This window comes from Panulirus ornatus, chromosome 50 (genome assembly GCF_036320965.1).
Source record: "Panulirus ornatus isolate Po-2019 chromosome 50, ASM3632096v1, whole genome shotgun sequence".
Taxonomy (NCBI): Eukaryota; Metazoa; Arthropoda; class Malacostraca; order Decapoda; family Palinuridae; genus Panulirus; species Panulirus ornatus.
The window spans coordinates 18,652,744-18,674,795 of record NC_092273.1 but is presented as its reverse complement, the minus strand read 5'-3'; the positions used below and the strand labels follow the sequence as shown (position 1 = coordinate 18,674,795).

At 41.9% G+C, this 22,052-nt stretch overlaps 1 protein-coding gene across 2 annotated transcripts in view; it reads right to left on the bottom strand.

The window, feature by feature from the left end:
- Nucleotides 1-984: 984 nt before the first annotated feature.
- LOC139764455 (opioid-binding protein/cell adhesion molecule-like) overlaps nt 985-22,052 on the bottom strand; it is a 301,496-nt gene continuing 280,428 nt past the window's right edge. Inside the window, exons 5-7 of one of the 2 annotated variants that reach the window (XM_071691009.1) lie at nt 18,799-18,933; nt 16,984-17,200; nt 985-3,458 (exon numbers count right to left, since the gene is read on the bottom strand). In XM_071691009.1, the coding sequence (XP_071547110.1) occupies nt 3,343-3,458; nt 16,984-17,200; nt 18,799-18,933 (468 nt within the window). In that variant the 3' untranslated portion in view covers nt 985-3,342. The remainder of the gene's footprint in view (nt 3,459-16,983; nt 17,201-18,798; nt 18,934-22,052) is intronic. The other variant, XM_071691008.1, reaches the window with a different exon arrangement.

Below are 22,052 nucleotides of genomic sequence, written 5' to 3'. Positions count from 1 at the left end.
TGGTAGTTCTTGTGTGTGTGGTGTGAGGAGAGGACCAGTGGTGGTGGTAGGTCTTGTGTGTGTGGTGTGAGGAGAGGACCAGTGGTTGTGGCTGTTTCTGTGTGTGTGTGTGTGTGTGTGTGTGTGTGTGTGTGTGTGTGTGTGTGTGTGTGTGTGTGTGTGTGTGTGGTGTGAGGAGAGGACCAGTGGTGGTAGTGATCCCTGTGTCTGTGGTGTGAGGAGAGGACCAGTGATGGTAGCAGTTCCTGTGTCTGTGGTGTGAGGGGAGAATCACTGATGATGGTAGTTCCTGAGTGTGTAGTATGAGGAAAGTACTAGTGATGGTGATAGCTTTTGTGTCTGTGGTGTGAGAAGGTCACTCATGATGGCAGTTTATGTGTGTGGTATGAGGAGAGTAAGAGTGGTGGTGGTAGTTCTAGTGTGTGTGTTATGAGAGAGGACGAGCTGTGGTGGTAGCTCCTAAGTCTGTATCATGCGGATAGGATCAGTGGTAGTTGTGGTATTTGAACCTCTATGATGTGGTGAGGAGATTTTTGTGAGGATCAGATCTGTCTGTCTCATGGAATATGTAGACACGACGTTGGAAATGTTTCTCATGCCTATGTCATAAACAAACCACCAATGGTTGTTGTTTACAATATCTTAAGTCCCAAAATGTGAATGAAAGATAATTATTGTTTATTTGTATATCATTAAATTTAATAAAAACTGATTGTGATGGATATGTCTGAGTCACATATATATATATATATATATATATATATATATATATATATATATATATATATATATATATATATATATATATATATATATATATATTCCTATGAGTCCACGGGGAAAATGAAACACGATAAGTTCCCAAGTGCACTTTCGTGTAATAGTGCACTTGGGAACTTACCGTGTTTCATTTTCCCCGTGGACTCATAGGAATATCTTGATCACGCGCAAAATTGTGATCCTTTCCAATAATAAATATATATATATATATATATAAATATATATATATATATATATATATATATATATATATATATATATATATATATATATATATATATATATATATATATATATATATATCTTAAGCACCGTTGGTTGAATTTATTGATGTGTGGATCATCGGTGCTGTGATGGTAAACCATTATATCATAATTTTGGAACTAAACGTGGAGGTTCTTACTTCTGTGTACCACGGTGTGAGGAAATGGTGCTCAGGTTTGTGTTTGTGTCGTGGGCCAATGGTAGAGCTGATGGTGTCTGTATCATGAGTTGTGGACCAGTGGTGATAGTTGTTATCTCTGTGCTATAAAACGTGAACCGGTGGTGGAAATTCTTGTTGCCTGTGTCACACACCGAGAACCACTTGTGTAAGTTGGTCACCATAGCTTCTCGATATTTGAGTATCACTAAAGGTCCAACTATATGTCTGGTACTGAAGCAGTACAGATTGCCATCTCTCCACTGGACCAGATAACAACTTTGCAGGGCAGTTCGTAAGGCTGAACATAGTCAGTTTCGTTATTATTAACAAAATAGGATTAGAAAATGAAATCGCCTTGAGGTGATCTTCCTGAAATCACAGCTCTTTACAGTATTCAATGGAGAACGATTTCATATGGTAGGCTGATGATGGCCTAAAGGAGAAGTTGAGAAAATTGTTGTTAAAATAAACTCCAAATGTAATATTTCTTTTCTACAAGAAAAATTATATTCACTCTCTCTAAGAGTTTTTCATGGCTGCTTCTTCAGCCATGAAGCGACATATTCTATGGCCTACTGTTCCCTGTACAGTTGTACATTATACACCATGTACACATGTGACATGTAACATAAAACACTCACGGGCCTGTCCGCTACAAGACCACACTTCCGCCTCGCACCTCACAAGTGTCATATATATATATATATATATATATATATATATATATATATATATATATATATATATATATATATATATATATATATATATATATATATATATATATATATATACATATATATATATATATAAACTGACCGTGTCCACAATCCACATTTGTAGTGTATATGATAAGAATATAAAAGAGGAGTAAAACCAAAACCAATTATATCTTCCAGCTCATCCATAAGAAGGAGACCTGGACCCTGGGACCTCCAGAATTGTCGCAGCGTCAACAGCTGGGATCACTGGCTGTCTCTTCACTGAGATATTTCTTCATGACCCCACAGTTGGGTGCTATTGATTTGTACATATTTACAGCAATTGTTCTTAAATCTGGCTAATCAGTTTTGATAAGTTAATGGGTATCTATTGTCTTGAGCACACACGCGCAACCATTCTGGTGGTGTATACGATTCATCACACTAAGAAAACACTTCTCACTCTCTGGATTTACATATCTGAGAGCCTTTTCACCTTTCATAGCGGCATGGCTTTGTCCTAAAAGATTTTCAAGCCTCTTATACACCTGTCACTGTGACTACAGTACTTCATAATCTTCCTTATGGTCAGAAATCACACAAAAAGAGAATGTCCTTTTAGCATTTCAAAGCTTTATTTTCTTCCATTCGTTCAATATTTCGACAAAGTTCTTCAAGTGGAACACAGAACTGTTGGAATATTCACAACTTACATAAGTTACGTGTTCCTTGGAAAGTCTCATTTTGGAGTTGTTTTTCTTGTCTCCTCCCTTCACGTCTCATTCCATTAGGCACTGGAATCTGTTGTTTATCATTATATTCATATTCCTAAAATCTCTTACATCTTTGAGCATTTGAATGTTGAGAAACCGAAGTGCCAAACTAGTTCCATTTCTCACAATAATTCCTTGAATGTTCTGGTATCCTGGCACTCTGTGTCATCTACCAACGTGATCAAATAGCCACTCGCAGCACTGCACTGTGATCCAGCTCCAATGAAAGATGTTCCCTCTTATCACAAGGTGTCTACGCCTGAAACACTACTAGGCCTGAGCGAAGAGACACCTTCAACCGTAGCACAGACTTACGGAAGAGTTCTTGTGCTTTCGACATTATCATGATTATAAGATATTAGGAGCTGTTTTATCAAGTCCAGTTTACGTCTGATCTAGAAACAGTCATAAAGTAGGATACAGGCACAAACGTCACACATGATAAGTAATACTTCCAAGTGATCTTGCAGTAAAACCAGTTAGTCTCCTGAGGTATTCTGGTGCTCGAGTCCACAACATGGTCGCGTCTTCTCAACAATGAACTCGTCGCTGGTGTTTGTTAAGGGCCAACAGGGTGGGGTTGGTAAGGGTCATCAACAGCGGCACCCTCTGGGGCCCAGGACGTAGCTATGTAAGTGAGGGAAGATGTGGAGGGACAAACACATCATCTAAGGCCCAGAAAAGCTGCAGCTATGAGGGACCAGAGCAAAGGCCAAGTCACGGAGAGGTTGGTGGCTCCTCCTGCCGCCTTTCGTCTCTGTATTGCTGCCATCTTGTCGCCTGTGGAGGAAAAGAAATAACTTCTTTAAGACTTAGGTAAAGACGAGCAAAATGCATTTGCGTAGGGGGGGGGGGTTATTATGGCAAAGATAAATGGCAGCTCATATGGGCAAAGGAGTCAACTAAAGAGCAAATAAGGTGAAATAGCATTCTGTTAATAACGGTGAAACGGCAGGATGTCTATTAATAACAGAAAACGGAATTATATCATTCGTAACAGAGGAACGGCAAGATGTCTGTTGGTATCAGATCTTCAACAAAAAACATATTGTAAATCTTAAAGATCTTCGAGGGATCGAAGAGAATTGACACTGGATCCTTGTTGACAATAATGTTGGTCAACATCCAATATTTACCAGTGTTAAGAAACAATAAAGATATGAGCATTTTCTCTGACGCAATGAGAGTAAACTCCCGAAAAAATAAAATCCTCAGTTTTCACCAATGAATACGTAACTTAAGACAGACATATGTATGACTGTAATCACCTGTATGTAATTCTTCTATCCTAGTGCACGGGAAACATGTTTTACACTCGTGAGGCTCTATCTCTTGAGTATTCTCTAGTCTCATACAACTTTTAAAATTCATGCATGTTGTCTGCATTAATCAGGTCCTCATTCACTTTCTTCCATTCATCCACCACTGATACACTTTCAAAGTATTTCTTTGCATTCTTTGATACACTTTCAAAGTATTTCTTTGCATTCTTTGATACACTTTCAAAGTATTTCTTTGCATTCTTTTCAACAAGTTTCTTACTTAAATTCATGTTATGTCCTCGGATCACCGATCTGGTTTAAAACTTTAAAAGCTGTGATCAGGTCACTCCTCAATCTATTCTCTTCCAAGGTGGGAAATTCTAAAGCCTTTAGCTCTTCCCTGTAGCTTAGTGTCCTCCTCTGAACCTCTGTTAGCTCTTTGTGCTTCGGTAAGTTTGGTGACGTAACTTAAGAGGCATATTCTAGTTAAGGCCGTATGTAGGATATAAACAACCTGCTATGTATTTCCTTATCCGTTTACTTGATGGCTATACAGATATTTGCCAGCAGATACGAATTTCTTTCCTAAACTATTCTCTAAATTGGGACTCTATCGGCACACTAGTCCTTCTCACACTGACAGAATGATACAGCTTATTTCCTGTTCCATGATAATTATACTAAAGTATTGTTTCACTATATCCCATCCTCATTACTATGAAATTGGTCGGGTTGAAGTTCATCACTCATGTATCAGACCAACGTTGGAGTTGGTTCAGGTTCCCTTGTGTGTTAACGCATTCCTCCTCGTGTTTCACTTCCCTCATGACTTTCATATCACCCGCAAACATAATATAGTCAGGTAGAATTTGATACTCTTAGGCGCAAGTCATTTACATAGAACAAGAAGAGTATTGGTGCCAGAACCGGACGCCATCAACCTGGACCCATTTGTAAAAGACACCTCTAATTCGCATCATTTGTTCGCTCTCGCTTCGCTAATCTTCTACCCACTACCTTCTTAATCAGCTTTCCAGCATTACAAACTCAAATGCTTTCTGGCAGTCCAGATATAAACAATCCACTCAGACTTACCAACTGTGTAGGACTGAACCTTGCGGTAAAACGTATGCCTGTATCTATCCATCTATCTATCTATCTATCTATCTATCTATCTATCTATCTATATATATATATATATATATATTTTTTTTTTTTGTTTTGTTTTGTCGCTGTCTCCCGCGTTTGCGAGGTAGCGCAAGGAAACAGACGAAAGAAATGGCCCAGCCCACCCCCATACACATGTATATACATACGTCCACACACGCAAATATACATACCTACACAGCTTTCCATGGTTTACCCCAGACGCTTCACATACCTTGATTCAATCCACTGACAGCACGTCAACCCCGGTATACCACATCGCTCCAATTCACTCTATTCCTTGCCCTCCTTTCACCCTCCTGCATGTTCAGGCCCCGATCACACAAAACCTTTTTTTTTTTTCGCTTTGTCGCTGTCTCCCGCGTTTGCGAGGTAGCGCAAGGAAACAGAGGAAAGATATGGCCCAACCCACCCCCATACACATGTATATACATACGTCCACACACGCAAATATACATACCTACACAGCTTTCCATGGTTTACCCCAGTCGCTTCACATGCCCTGATTCAATCCACTGACAGCACGTCAACCCCGGTATACCACATCGATCCAATTCACTCTATTCCTTGCCCTCCTTTCACCCTCCTGCATGTTCAGGCCCCGATCACACAGAAGCTTTTTCAATCCATCTTTCCACCTCCAATTTGGTCTCCCACTTCTCCTCGTTCCCTCCACCTCCGACACATATATCCTCTTGTTCAATCTTTCCTCACTCATTCTCTCCATGCGTCCAAACCATTTCAAAACACCCTCTTCTGCTCTCTCAACCACGCTCTTTTTATTTCCACACATCTCTCTTACCCTTACGTTACTTACTCGATCAAACCACCTCACACCACACATTGTCCTCAAACATCTCATTTCCAGCACATCCATCCTCCTGCGCACAACTCTATCCATAGCCCACGCCTCGCAACCATACAACATTGTTGGAACCAATATTCCTTCAAACATACCCATTTTTGCTTTCCGAAATAATGTTCTCGACTTCCACACATTCTTCAAGGCTCCCAGGATTTTCGCCCCCTCTCCCACCCTATGATCCACTTCCGCTTCCATGGTTCCATCCGCTGCCAGATCCACTCCTAAATATCTAAAACACTTTACTTCTTCCAGTTTTGCTCCATTCAAACTTATCTCCCAATTGACTTGACCCTCAACCCTACTGTACCTAATAACCTGGCTCTTATTCACATTTACTCTTAACTTTCTTCTTTCACACACTTTACCAAACTCAGTCACCAGCTTCTGCAGTTTCTCACATGAATCCGCCACCAGCGCTGTATCATCAGCGAACAACAACTGACTCACTTCCCAAGCTCTCTCATCCCCAACAGACTTCATACTTGCCCCTCTTTCCAAAACTCTTGCATTCACCTCCCTAACAACGCCATCCATAAACAAATTAAACAACCATGGAGACATCACACACCCCTGCCGCAAACCTACATTCACTGTGAACCAATCACTTTCCTCTCTTCCTACACGTACACATGCCTTACATCCTCGATAAAAACTTTTCATTGCATCTAACAACTTGCCTCCCACACCATATATTCTTAATACCTTCCACAGAGCATCTCTATCAACTCTATCATATGCCTTCTCCAGATCCATAAATGCTACATACAAATCCATTCGCTTTTCTAAGTATTTCTCACATACATTCTTCAAAGCAAACACCTGATCCACACATCCTCTACCACACTGAAACCACACTGCTCTTCCCCAATCTGATGCTCTGAACATGCCTTCACCCTCTCAATCAATACCCTCCCATATAATCTACCAGGAATACTCAACAAACTTATACCTCTGTAATTTGAGCACTCACTCATATCCTCTTTGCCTTTGTACAATGGCACTATGCACGCATTCCGCCAATCCTCAGGCACCTCACCATGAGTCATACAAACATTACATAACCTTACCAACCAGTCAACAATACAGTCACCCCCTTTTTTAATAAATTCCACTGCAATACCATCCAAACCTGCTGCCTTGCCGGCTTTCATCTTCCGCAAAGCTTTTACTACCTCTTCTGTGTTTACCAAATCATTTTCCCTAACCCTCTCACTTTGCACACCACCTCGACCAAAACACCCTATATCTGCCACTCTATCATCAAACACATTCAACAAACCTTCAAAATACTCACTCCATCTCCTTCTCACATCACCACTACTTGTTATCACCTCCCCATTTGCGCCCTTCACTGAAGTTCCCATTTACTCCCTTGTCTTACGCACTTTATTTACCTCCTTCCAGAACATCTTTTTATTCTCCCTAATATTTAATGATACTCTCTCACCCCAACTCTCATTTGCCCTCTTTTTCACGTCTTGCACCTTTCTCTTGACCTCCTGTCTCTTTCTTTTATACATCTCCCACTCAATTGCATTTTTTCCCTGCAAAAATCGTCCAAATGCCTCTCTCTTCTCTTTCACTAATACTCTTACTTCTTCATCCCACCACTCACTACCCTTTCTAATCAACCCACCTCCCACTCTTCTCATGCCACAAGCATCTTTTGCGCAAGCCATCACTCATTCCCTAAATACATCAGATTCCTCCCCTACTCCCCTTACTTCCATTGTTCTCACCTTTTTCCATTCTGTACTCAGTCTCTCCTGGTACTTCCTCACACAAGTCTCCTTCCCAAGCTCACTTACTCTCACCACCCTCTTCACCCCAACATTCACTCTTATTCTCTGAAAACCCATACAAATCTTCACCTTAGCCTCCACAAGATAATGATCAGACATCCCTCCAGTTGCACCTCTCAGCACATTAACATCCAAAAGTCTCTCTTTCGCGCGCCTGTCAATTAACACGTAATCCAATAATGCTCTCTGGCCATCTCTCCGACTTACATACGTATACTTATGTATGTCTCGCTTTTTAAACCAGGTATTCCCAATCACCAGTCCTTTTTCAGCACATAAATCTACAAGCTCTTCACCATTTCCATTTACAACACTGAACACCCCATGTATACCAATTATTTCCTCAACTGCCAAATTACTCACCTTTCCATTCAAATCACCCATCACTATAACCCGGTCTCGTGCATCAAAACCACTAACACACTAATTCAGCTGCTCCCAAAACACTTGCCTCTCATGATCTGTCTTCTCATGCCCAGGTGCATATGCACCAATAATCACCCATCTCTCTCCATCAACTTTCAGTTTTACCCATATTAATCGAGAATTTACTTTCTTACATTCTATCACATACTCCTACAACTCCTGTTTCAGGAGTAATGCTACTCCTTCCCTTGCTCTTGTCCTGTCACTAGCCCCTGACTTTACTCCCAAGACATTCCCAAACCATCCTTCCCCTTTACCCTTGAACTTCGTTTCACTCAGAGCCAAAACATCCAGGTTCCTTTCCTCAAACATACTACCTATCTCTCCTTTTTTCATATCTTGGTTACATCCACACACATTTAGACACCCCAGTCTGAGCCTTCGAGGAGGATGAGCACTCTCCACGTGACTCCTTCTTCTGTTTCCCATTTTAGAAAGTTAAAAGATACAAGGAGGGGAGGATTTCTGGCCCCCCGCTCCCTGGGGATAGGGGTGAAAGAATACTTCCAGCGCATTCCTCGCGTGTCGTAGAAGGCGACTAGAGGGGACGGGAGCGGGGGGCCAGAAATCCTCCCCTCCTTGTATTTTTTAACTTTCTATATATATATATATATATATATATATATATATATATATATATATATATATATATATATATATATATATATATATATATATATATATATATTTTTTTTTTTTTTGCTTTGTCGCTGTCTCCCGCGTTTGCGAGGTAGCGCAAGGAAACAGACGAAAGAAATGGCCCAACCCACCCCCATACACATGTATATACATACGTCCACACACGCAAATATACATACCTACACAGCTTTCCATGGTTTACCCCAGACGCTTCACATGCCTTGATTCAATCCACTGCCAGCACGGCAACCACGGTATACCACATCGCTCCAATTCACTCTATTCCTTGCCCTCCTTTCACCCTCCTGCATGTTCAGGCCCCGATCACACAAAATCTCTTTCACTCCATCTTTCCACCTCCAATTTGGTCTCCCTCTTCTCCTCGTTCCCTCCACCTCCGACACATATATCCTCTTGGTCAATCTTTCCTCACTCATTCTCTCCATGTGCCCAAACCATTTCAAAATACCCTCTTCTGCTCTCTCAACCACGCTCTTTTTATTTCCACACATCTCTCTTACCCTTACGTTACTTACTCGATCAAACCACCTCACACCACATATTGTCCTCAAACATCTCATTTCCAGCACATCCATCCTCCTGCGCACAACTCTATCCATAGCCCACGCCTCGCAACCATACAACATTGTTGGAACCAATATTCCTTCAAACATACCCATTTTTGCTTTCCGAGATAATGTTCTCGACTTCCACACATTCTTCAAGGCTCCCAGAATTTTCGCCCCCTCTCCCACCCTATGATCCACTTCCGCTTCCATGGTTCCATCCGCTGCCAGATCCACTCCCAGATATCTAAAACACTTAACTTCCTCCAGTTTTTCTCCATTCAAACTCACCTCCCAATTGACTTGACCCTCAACCCTACTGTACCTAATAAAATTGCTCTTATTCACATTTACTCTTAACTTTCTTCTTTCACACACTTTACCAAACTCAGTCACCAGCTTCTGCAGTTTCTCACATGAATCAGCCACCAGCGCTGTATCGTCAGCGAACAGCAACTGACTCACTTCCCAAGCTCTCTCATCCCCAACAGACTTCATACTTGCCCCTCTTTCCAAAACTCTTGCATTCACCTCCCTAACAACCCCATCCATAAACAAATTAAACAACCATGGAGACATCACACACCCCTGCCGCAAACCTACATTCACTGAGAACCAATCACTTTCCTCTCTTCCTACACGTACACATGCCTTACATCCTCGATAAAAACTTTTCACTGCTTCTAACAACTTGCCTCCCACACCATATATTCTTAATACCTTCCACAGAGCATCTCTATCAACTCTATCATATGCCTTCTCCAGATCCATAAATGCTACATACAAATCCATTTGCTTTTCTGAGTATTTCTCACATACATTCTTCAAAGCAAACACCTGATCCACACATCCTCTACCACTTCTGAAACCAAACTGCTCTTCCCCAATCTGATGCTCTGTACATGCCTTTACCCTCTCAATCAATACCCTCCCATATAATTTACCAGGAATACTCAACAAACTTATACCTCTGTAATTTGAGCACTCACTCTTATCCCCTTTGCCTTTGTACAATGGCACTATGCACGCATTCCGCCAATCCTCAGGCACCTCACCATGAGTCATACATACATTAAATAACCTTACCAGCCAGTAAACAATACAGTCACCCCCTTTTTTAATAAATTCCACTGCAATACCATCCAAACCCGCTGCCTTGCCGGCTTTCATCTTCCGCAAAGCTTTTAGTACCTCTTCTCTGTCTACCAAATCATTTTCCCTAACCCTCTCACTTTGCACACCACCTCGACCAAAACACCCTATATCTGCCACTCTATCATCAAACACATTCAACAAACCTTCAAAATACTCACTCCATCTCCTTCTCACATCACCATTACTTGTTATCACCTCCCCATTTGCGCCCTTCACTGAAGTTCCCATTTGCTCCCTTGTCTTACGCACTTTATTTACCTCCTTCCAGAACATCTTTTTATTCTCCCTAAAATCTAATGATACTCTCTCACCCCAACTCTCATTTGCCCTTTTTTTCACCTCTTGCACCTTTCTCTTGACCTCCTGTCTCTTTCTTTTATACGTCTCCCACTCAACTGCATTTTTTCCGTGCAAAAATCGTCCAAATGCCTCTCTCTTCTCTTTCACTAATACTCTTACTTCTTCATTCCACCACTCACTACCCTTTCTAATCAACCCACCTCCCACTCTTCTCATGCCACAAGCATCTTTTGCGCAATCCATCACTGATTCCCTAAATACATCCCATTCCTCCCCCACTCCCCTTACTTCCATTGTTCTCACCTTTTTCCATTCTGTACTCAGTCTCTCCTGGTACTTCCTCACACAAGTCTCCTTCCCAAGCTCACTTACTCTCACCACCCTCTTTACCCCAACATTCACTCTTATTCTCTGAAAACCCATACAAATCTTCACCTTAGCCTCCACAAGATAATGATCAGACATCCCTCCAGTTGCACCTCTCAGCACATTAACATCCAAAAGTCTCTCTTTCGCGCGCCTGTCAATTAACACGTAATCCAATAACGCTCTCTAAAAAAAGTTCTGGGGAAGTCTGTCTCGATAAACTGCGGGACACTCTACCACCTGGCGAGGTTTGTGTTGCAATGGTTCTTGATTCACAAACGTAGTAGCATCACTGGTGGGCCAAGGTAGTTCCGTTGGCGAAGAGGAGCTCATGAAACATGTCGGAAAGCATGCTACTGCAGGCAGGAGTGAAGGCTGATGCAAACTGGTATCGCTCTTCCTCCCCTGGTTCTCATGCAGTCATTGATGTTCTGGCACAAAATGAGGTAATGGTGGCACGTCCCTCCATGTGGTCTCATTCAGTGTTCTGGCACCGCTGGGAGAGGAGTTATTTCGTATGGACCATAGATTGTCCTGATGTCACGGCTCCCATGTTTCCACTAGCGGCCAGAGGAGCATAAAAAGTTCCAGTGGTCCAGCCCGGGTGTCTTGAAGCATTTCCCATCCACTTTTCAGGGGTGTTGTATATTTCAGATGAATTAACTTGCGGGTGTTTTTTTCATCCTCTTATTTTTGTTCTGCATTTCTTTATTAGTTATGTTGTTGGTGACATTTTTTAACTGCCTCTGTTAATGATCCTGGCGTGTCTGTGTTTGTTCCAAGTGGCTCCTTCCGTTGCCTTTGTCAATGGGATATCTAGCAGATGTCCTCCTGAATGGGGCACCAGCGGGCCGTGAGAACACACTGTGACTGAGCTAATTACAGCTGCAAATGAGACAGTTGATATCTGGACAACAATGAGTTCTTCTAGAACGGTTTTCACGAGACGGTGGTGTGATAAATGCACAATGAAGATATTTTTGGAAGGTCTGCTAAATCGGCGTCGTGTGGGAGACTACGTGGTATTTTCTCATTTATCCCAGAAGAAAGGAAGATATATATATATATATATATATATATATATATATATATATATATATATATATATATATATATATATATATATATACATATATATATATATATATATATATATATATATATATATATATATATATATATATATATATATATATATATATATATATATATGTATGTATATTCAATTATTTTGCTTTGTCGTTGTCTCCCGCGTTAGCGAGGTAGCGCAAGGAAACAGACGAAAGAAAGGCCCAACCCGCCCACATACACATGTATATACATACACGTCCACACACGCAAATATACATACCTATACATCTCAATATACATATATATATATATATACACACACAAACATATACATATGTACACATGTACATAATTCATAGTCTGCCTTTATTTGTTCCCATCGCCACCTCGCCACACATGGAATAACGATCCCCCCCTCCCTCATGTGTGCGAGGTAGCGCTAGGAAAAGACAACAAAGGCCCCATTCGTTCACACTCAGTCTCTAGCTGTCATGTAATAATGCATCGAAAACACAGCTCCCTTTCCACATCCAGGCCCCACACAACTTTCCATGGTTTACCCCAGACGCTTCACATGCCCTGGTTCAATATATATATATATATATATATATATATATATATATATATATATATATATATATATATATATATATATATATATATATATATATATATATATATATATATATTTTATCATTATTTTGCTTTGTCGCTGTCTCCCGCGTTTGCGAGGTAGCGCAAGGAAACAGACGAAAGAAATGGCACAACCCACCCCCATACACAATGTACACACACACACGCCCACACACGCAAATATACATACCTATACATCTCAATGTACACATATATATACAAACACAGACACATACATATATACCCATGCACACAATTCACACTGCCTGCCCCTATTCATTCCCATCGCCACCTCGCAACACATGGAATACCATCCTTCTCCCCCCTCATGTGTGCGAGGTAGCACTAGGAAAAGACAACAAAGGCCCCATTCGTTCACACACAGTCTCCAGCTGTCACGCAATAATGCCCGAAACCACAGCTCCCTTTCCACATCCAGGCCCCACACAACTTTCCATGGTTTACCCCAGACGCTTCACATGCCCTGATTCAATCCAATGACAGCACGTCAACCCCGGTATACCACATCGATCCAATTCACTCTATTCCTTGCCCGCCTTTCACCCTCCTGCATGTTTAGGCCCCGGTCACTCAAAATCTTTTTCACTCCATCTTTCCACCTCCAATTTGGTCTCCCACTTCTCGTTTCCTCCACCTCCGACACATATATCCTCTTGGTCAATCTTTCCTCACTCATTCTCTCCATGTGCCCAAACCATTTCAAAACACCCTCTTCTGCTCTCTCAACCACGCTCTTTTTATTTCCACACATCTCTCTTACCCTTACATTACTTAGTCGATCAAACCACCTCACACCACATATTGTCCTCAAACATCTCATTTCCAGCACATCCACCCTCCTGCGCACATCTCTATCCATAGCCCACGCCTCGCAACCATACAACATTGTTGGAACCAATATTCCTTCAAACATACCCATTTTTGAGTTCCGAGATAATGTTCTCGACTTCCACACATTCTTCAAGGCTCCCAGGATTTTCGCCCCCCCCCCAACCCTACGATTCACTTCCGCTTCCATGGTTCCATCCACTGCCAGTTCCACTCCCAGATATCAAAAACACTTTACTTCCTCCAGCTTTTTGCTCCATTCAAACTTACCTCCCAATTGACTTGACCCTCAACCCTACTGTACCTAATAACCTTGCTCTTATTCACATTTACTCTTAACTTTCTTCTTTCACACATTTTACCAAACTCAGTCACCAGCTTCTGCAGTTTCTCACATGAATCAGCCACCAGCGCTGTATCATCAGCGAACAATAACTGACTCACTTCCCAAGTTCTCTCATCCACAACAGACTTCATACTTGCCCCTCTTTCCAAAACTCTTGCATTCACCTCCCTAACAACCCCATCCATAAACAAATTAAACAACCATGGAGACATCACACACCCCTGCCGCAAACCTACATTCACTGAGAACCAATCACTTTCCTCTCTTCCTACACGTACACATGCCTTACATCCTCGATAAAAACTTTTCATTGCTTCTATCAACTTGCCTTCCACACCATATATTCTTAATACCTTCCACAGAGCATCTCTATCAACTCTATCATATATATATATATATATATATATATATATATATATATATATATATATATATATATATATATATATATATATATATATATATTCTGTTTCCCTGGTATCCTTTTTGGTGTTGAGTGACAGACTCACCCTTATCCCACCCCAAACATGAAGTAAAACTTCGTTTCTCTCCAAGAGCCTTGGAATGACCTCCCTCACCACCATATCCATAAATAGTTAAACAGACATCACACAATCTTGTCAAAACCCGTTTCACCTGGAACCACTTACCCTCTTCTCTTACTATTCGCATATATTCCTTACTCTCTTGATTATAACTCTCCATTGCTTCTAGTAGCTTTCCTCCCACTATATATTCGTAAGACCTCCCGCGATGAATCTCTGTCACACTTATCGTACATTTTCTACAGACATATAAACGCCACATACACATTCTTTCGTTTCTCTAAGTAAGTGTCACACAAATTCCTCAAAGCAAAGACTCTATCTCCCCATCCTCTAGCTCTCCTAAACCCACATTGCTCCTTCATTAACCTGATACTATGTTCATGCTACCACCCTCTCAGTGAACACTCTACCATTCATCTTACCAGGTATATTCACCAAACGTATACACCTGTATTTGAATATTTACTTTTGTCCCTCTTACCTTTATGTGGTGGCACTATATAGGCATTCCGCCAATTCTCAGACATCTAACCATAAGCCAAATTTACATTAATAACCCTTATTAAACATGAGACAACACTCTCTCTCTCTCTCTCTCTCTCTCTCTCTCTCTCTCTCTCTCTCTCTCTCTCTTGAGATATTCTACTTCATTACCGCTTTGCCACACTTTACTCAGGCCTTTCACTACCTATTCTCTTTTCGCCAAACCACCTGTTCTGTCTCTCTCACTTCGCATACCTTTACGCCCCAGACAGTCCACATTTGCCATTCTACCATCTAACACATTCAACAACCCTTCAAAATACTCACTCCGTTTCCTTTTATCTCTACTTGTTACTCTTTCCCCACCTGCTTCCTTCACTGATGCTCCAATCCGTTCTCTTGTTCTCATCATACCACCTTCCAAAACACTTACACATCCTCCCTGAAGTTTGCTGATAATTTTTCACCCTAGCTATCATAGGCCCTGTTTTACAAACCCTGAACCTTGCTCTTGACTTTTTGTTGCTTTCTTATGTGTACATCAATCACTTGCACTCTTTCCTTGTAAATAACGCTCACACACCTCTCTCTTCTCGTTCACTGTCACCTTAACTTCGTCATCCCACCACTCTCAACTCTTTCTTACATGCCCACCACCCGCCTTACGCGTGTCACACATTTGTTTCTCACATGTAATCGCTGCTGCTCTTAATACCTCCCAATCCTTTCCCACTCCACAAGTTTGCTTCACTCTCACCTTTTACGATTCCACACTCAATCTCTCCTGGTATTTCTTCACACGAACTTCTTTTCCAAGCCCACGTACTTTAACCATCCTTTTCCCACACACGTCATTTCCTATTTTCCTAAAGCCTCTGCAAAATTTCACCCTCGCCTCGGTGGGTTATGATCAGACATCCCACCACCCACCATTCTCTGTACATTCACATAAAAGAAAGTCTTTTTTACACGTCTGTCAGTTAGTACGTAATCCAGTAACGCCATATTACCATCCATCACACCGACCCACATACTTTTATGTGTGTCACCAGTACTTCTCCTGCACACACCTCCACAAACTGTTCACCATTTCTATTCATGCTGGATACATCTTGACCCCCCAGTTATTCTTTTACTTGCCATATCATCCAGTCTTGCATTCAAATCGTTCATTACTCATTCTACTCGATCCCTGGCATCAAAGTTGCTGACACACATCCACGCATTGAAGTAAAACGAGTCTGGTCGAGGGTCAGTTATTCCTAAACCAGTCATCACCCGCATCTTGGAATTGACTTAACATGGCAATAAAGTAAAGGAAGCACTTACATAAACGAGTAACATCCTTAAGGATGGCTTCCAGGTCATTACTCGCATCTGTCAGTTCTCAACAAATATCGAAAAATAAACACTTCCTAGTTTGGTCAGAGGAAACTATTACGTCAAGAATGTTTCTGAGCTTATTGTATACTTTCATTCATCTTTTGAACAGCCGTGTATACATGTATACCAGCAGTAGATTCGCAAAATACAACCTAAGTAAATTTCGTGCTGTTCATTGAACTACACAACTACTTGAAGAAAAAATAAATAAAGCTGCTGGAACCCGGAAATAAGGTTGAGAAGTGCAGGCACTGTACATGCAGTGAGGGCATGTATGGTTTAGAATTAATCTGAACATCGAAAGAAAACACTCATTATTCTCGACTGGTTGTTTACAAAAAGGAACGCTGTCGGCTCCATATCGACCCTGGCAGTCGATGGGCTTAAAGCCAGAATAACCAACCAACCTTATGAACTGAACACTGATGACTGATGCTGGTTTACCGTGGGAGACGAAGACGTTGGAGAAGGCAGGTTGAGTGTTAGAGGCGCTGCAGGTATAGTTGCCGGAGTCATCGTAGCGAGCGTCGGTGATGACCAGGTGGGAGTGGGTCTTCTTCGGTCCCGTCTCCGTGGACACGTTGATACCTCCCCGCTGAGTGTCGTAGTTGATCATGTGGTCGTTGTGGTACCAGAACACGTACTGCGGGGGCGTCGGGCTCTGTCGCAGAGGTACATTACGTTAGGTTTTGAGTCAACAGTGGATGAAGTAGTACAAACTGAAGGTTGAGGTGATGTGTAAGAGGCGTTTGAAGACTCGGTTAAAGGAAGGCTGACATGGAGGCGTGTGTGTGTGTGTGTGTGTGTGTGTGTGTGTGTGTGTGTGTGTGTGTGTGTGTGTGTGTGTGTGCGGGATGATCAAGATAGGTTGCAATAAAGAGAAGAAGAGAAAAGTGGAGTGAAGACGTAACGAAGGAGGCTGGTGACACGAGAAATTTCTGTGGAAGCGGAATCTCCCAGAAAATGATGAGAAAAGGCGTATGACAATGGTAAATATGATATGGAAATGGTGCACATGAGAAAAATAAGACCTCGGAACAGGTATGAATCAGAAAATCTAAAAGGGAGAGACAAGCTTCTTAAATAGGAAGATGAATAAGTGCAGAAAGAAGTGTGTGTGAATAATGAGGGTACTGGAGACAAGGTTAGGGTGCTCACGAGACAGGTGAAGCTCATAAGATGCTGAGGCTTAATCTAAAGAACTGATCAAAGCGATAATGTAAGTTTTGTGGGATTTAATTCGTTACTGCTGGAAGCTGGTCGTATGAAGTATACGCATGAGGTAGGAGAAAGACATCATAAGGGAAATAGATAAAGAATGCAACTAAAGATGATGGAGGAAGAAGAGGATCATTGGAATGGGAGGAGAGATGGTGAAGAAAGGAGGTACAAGAAGATCAAGAGTAAATTTGCCAACGCGTATAGCATCCGGTAGAAGCGGTCAAGTGCCAAATGGCTGGACAAACTCAGTGATTGCTCCATTACAAAAAGTCAAAGCAAAAACAAAATACATCTAAAGATCATATGGACATAAGTTTTGAGAAAAGTTGTTAAGGCATGTGGTACAGTTCTGAGTAATCATGTTAAAATACTAAACCTTCTGCAGATGAAAGGAATAAGAAAATATTGAGGGAAGAGGATATGTGGATCAGCCGTTTGTGCTTTGAAAGATTGTGGACAAATCTACTCGTACGACCAAAACAAAACAAGAATAAGAATTCGTATCATGAGCGGATGGTCGGTGTCAGTTCTGTGCACTGACAACTGTTACATTCTACTGATGGCTGGTCTGTCTACCTGAAGAAGAGCATTTGTGAGATAATATGGTGGTTTGAGTGATGTTAAAGACCCTCCAGAATAGGGATGATGCATGTGATAACAAATGTAGTATGAACGAGAGGTTTTCAGTGAATGTTAGAACTAACGTATCATCAACGTTGTTACAGCATTCATATGGTAGCATGAAACGTAGGGGTGAGATGGATCAATTTAGGGAACCCACACTGCCCCAACCGATGGATCATAGTTCAATATAACTGAAGAAAAATATAATTTAAAAAGATTTCTTTACACCAACTTTGGGAGTTGCATTACGCTATGATAAAATTATTTATTTACCAAGTAGAAAGAGTATTGCTTCAATCTTAATCCTTTGTTTATGTAACTATCTATTTGGTTAACTTTCCATAACACAAGTTGCTGTACAGCCAACCGTCTTACTTTTCCGTAGCCATTCTACCATCCTACCTGGTGCCTTACCTGCTTGATGAGGCAGACTAGCTTGATGGTGGAGCCAAGCTGTACATGGTAGTCTTTGCTTCCTAGGATGAAGGCTTGAGGCACCACCACGTGAAGGTTGACGAACTGGGAGATCACACCTGTGCCCGTTGACAACTGAAATCACAAGGAACCATGATAAGGTCAGGGTCGACATCAAGATATTCACATTTACATGTAACACTGTCTACAATATCAGAAAGAAAACAGGCTCTACACACCTACAGATAAAGATATGGATATTTTCAAGGAGTATAGAGGACAGAAGTCCGTGTATTAGTGTACACAAAGGTCAGGTTAGCAGAGAAGAGAATGTACGTCTTCGTCATCATGGTTATCAATTAGATAAGGTGATTTAATCTCTTGAGCAGAACGGTCCTACCCTAAGGTATGATAGGCTGACTTGTGACCCATAAACCTCAACAACGTTACTGTTTTCAGGGAGAAATATTCTCTGAGATGACTAGGGATGGAGTGAGAACTTGGGGACCACTGTCACCCTCCTGCTGGGAGTTCAGTGCTCCAGGTGTGTGTTGCTGGAACCCTACCATTGGTCCTCTGGTCTCTAGCTCTCTCTGGTCCCCAGATCGCCAATTATCCCTCGGTCCCCAAACCCACCAGGCCATTGATCTCCAGATCCCCAGCGTTCCACTGGTCCCCAAACCGTCACGCCCTCTGGTCTCTAAAACCTAGTTGTCCATTTCTCCCCAGACACCCATTGTTCCACTGGTCTCCAGACCTGAGAGGAGTCATGATACACGAAAGTCATCATAACACTGTTGATACGCTAAGGACTCAAGTGACTAGTGATGTTAGATCCCACAAGCACAGCCTGTGCAACCATTGAACATGTCGGTACGGCCATTATGGGTTACGTTAGAGCCAGACTATTTTACCCAAGTGTCTTAGTGTCTCGCTTACGGGTCGTACCGCAGCGATCAAAGGCCGAACTGTGGTGTTACAAGTCGTATCGTCGTATTAGAGAACTTAATATGTTAGTTTTCTTCTGTTGAAGGTGGGTCACTCACACATTCATTTTGTTTCCATGAATCACATCACAACACTCGGAGGTGCATCGAACATATGCAGGAAACAACATATCTTAACCAGTGATTTTCTGCTCCGAAAATTATTCATCATAGATTATCTCATGCCATCTCACTCTACATTAACATCGCCGACAAAGTCATCAAAAGCACATTACGCGACGACGTAGTAAGACATGCATCCCCAATTTCTCTCCACGAGATGAAGACCTCATGACATAAAGGACCCAGCCCAAACAAACCCACTCATCATCAATACAATTCACAGAGCAGATCCAAAGTACAAAGAAAATCATCACTAACCTTAGCACTGAAAAGGCAGAAAGAAAAAAAACTGGTACTACTTCCTCAAACTGGCAATCCACAAGACCCAAGTCCGGCGCACGATGAACAAGGTCCACACCTACCAAACCAACTCACCTCTATTCATGAAACGCTGCTGATCCATTCCAATGACATCCTTTCTCTCAAAGAAAACAGAAACATACCCATGAGATACTACTCAAAAATCAGCTGCAAATCATCCTCACCTCACCAGAAACAATTACTCCCCCGCGAATCATTTTCACTGACACGCGCAATGAAATTATAACCTAAAGAACTACCCCTTCACCCGGTCCTTGATGTCATTCTGAACTTCCACAGAAAACGATTTAGCTCAGTTGCAATCCACTTGCAGCACTAACGATTGTCTTAAACCATTCCTGACAACACAAAAAAATCCCTGATATCTGAAAGCGTGCCAGGACATTACCTTCCCTATAACCTTCCAAACCACCCTGCTCCCACTCCCCTCGCCGTTCTTTATCACTTCATTCCTTATTATCTAAACAGTTTGAGAAGATTTCATCCACAAAAAAATGAAGCAAAACATCCCATGTTCACCTACACGGCTCGAAGTAAAACCCACCCGGTCAAGCCACTACCACAGTGCATATAAACCTTATATGATTATGAATAATAATTCATTCTTGGATGTGATTTAATGTATATATATACATATATATATATATTTTTTTTTTTTTTTTTTTTTTTTTACTTTGTCGCTGTCTCCCGCGTTTGCGAGGTAGCGCAAGGAAACAGACGAAAGAAATGGCCCAACCCCCCCCATACACATGTATATACATACGTCCACACACGCAAATATACATACCTACACAGCTTTCCATGGTTTACCCCAGACGCTTCACATGCCCTGATTCAATCCACTGACAGCACGTCAGCCCCGGTATACCACATCGCTCCAGTTTACTCTATTCCTTGCCCTCCTTTCACCCTCCTGCATGTTCAGGCCCCGATCACACAAAATCTTTTTCACTCCATCTTTCCACCTCCAATTTGGTCTCCCTCTTCTCCTTGTTCCCTCCACCTCCGACACATATATCCTCTTGGTCAATCTTTCCTCACTCATCCTCTCCATGTGCCCAAACCACTTCAAAACACCCTCTTCTGCTCTCTCAACCACGCTCTTTTTATTTCCACACATCTCTCTTACCCTTACGTTACTTACTCGATCAAACCACCTCACACCACACATTGTCCTCAAACATCTCATTTCTAGCACATCCATCCTCCTGCGCACAACTCTATCCATAGCCCACGCCTCGCAACCATACAACATTGTTGGAACCACTATTCCTTCAAACATACCCATTTTTGCTTTCCGAGATAATGTTCTCGACTTCCACACATTCTTCAAGGCCCCCAGAATTTTCGCCCCCTCCCCCACCCTATGATCCACTTCCGCTTCCATGGTTCCATCCGCTGCCAGATCCACTCCCAGATATCTAAAACACTTCACTTCCTCCAGTTTTTCTTCATTCAAACTCACCTCCCAATTGACTTGACCCTCAACCCTACTGTACCTAATAACCATGCTCTTATTCACATTTACTCTTAACTCTCTTCTTCCACACACTTTACCAAACTCAGTCACCAGCTTCTGCAGTTTCTCACATGAATCAGCCACCAGCGCTGTGTCATCAGCGAACAACAACTGACTCACTTCCCAAGCTCTCTCATCCCCAACAGACTTCATACTTGCCCCTCTTTCCAAAACTCTTGCATTTACCTCCCTAACAACCCCATCCATAAACAAATTAAACAACCATGGAGACATCACACACCCCTGCCGCAAACCTACATTCACTGAGAACCAATCACTTTCCTCTCTTCCTACACGTACACATG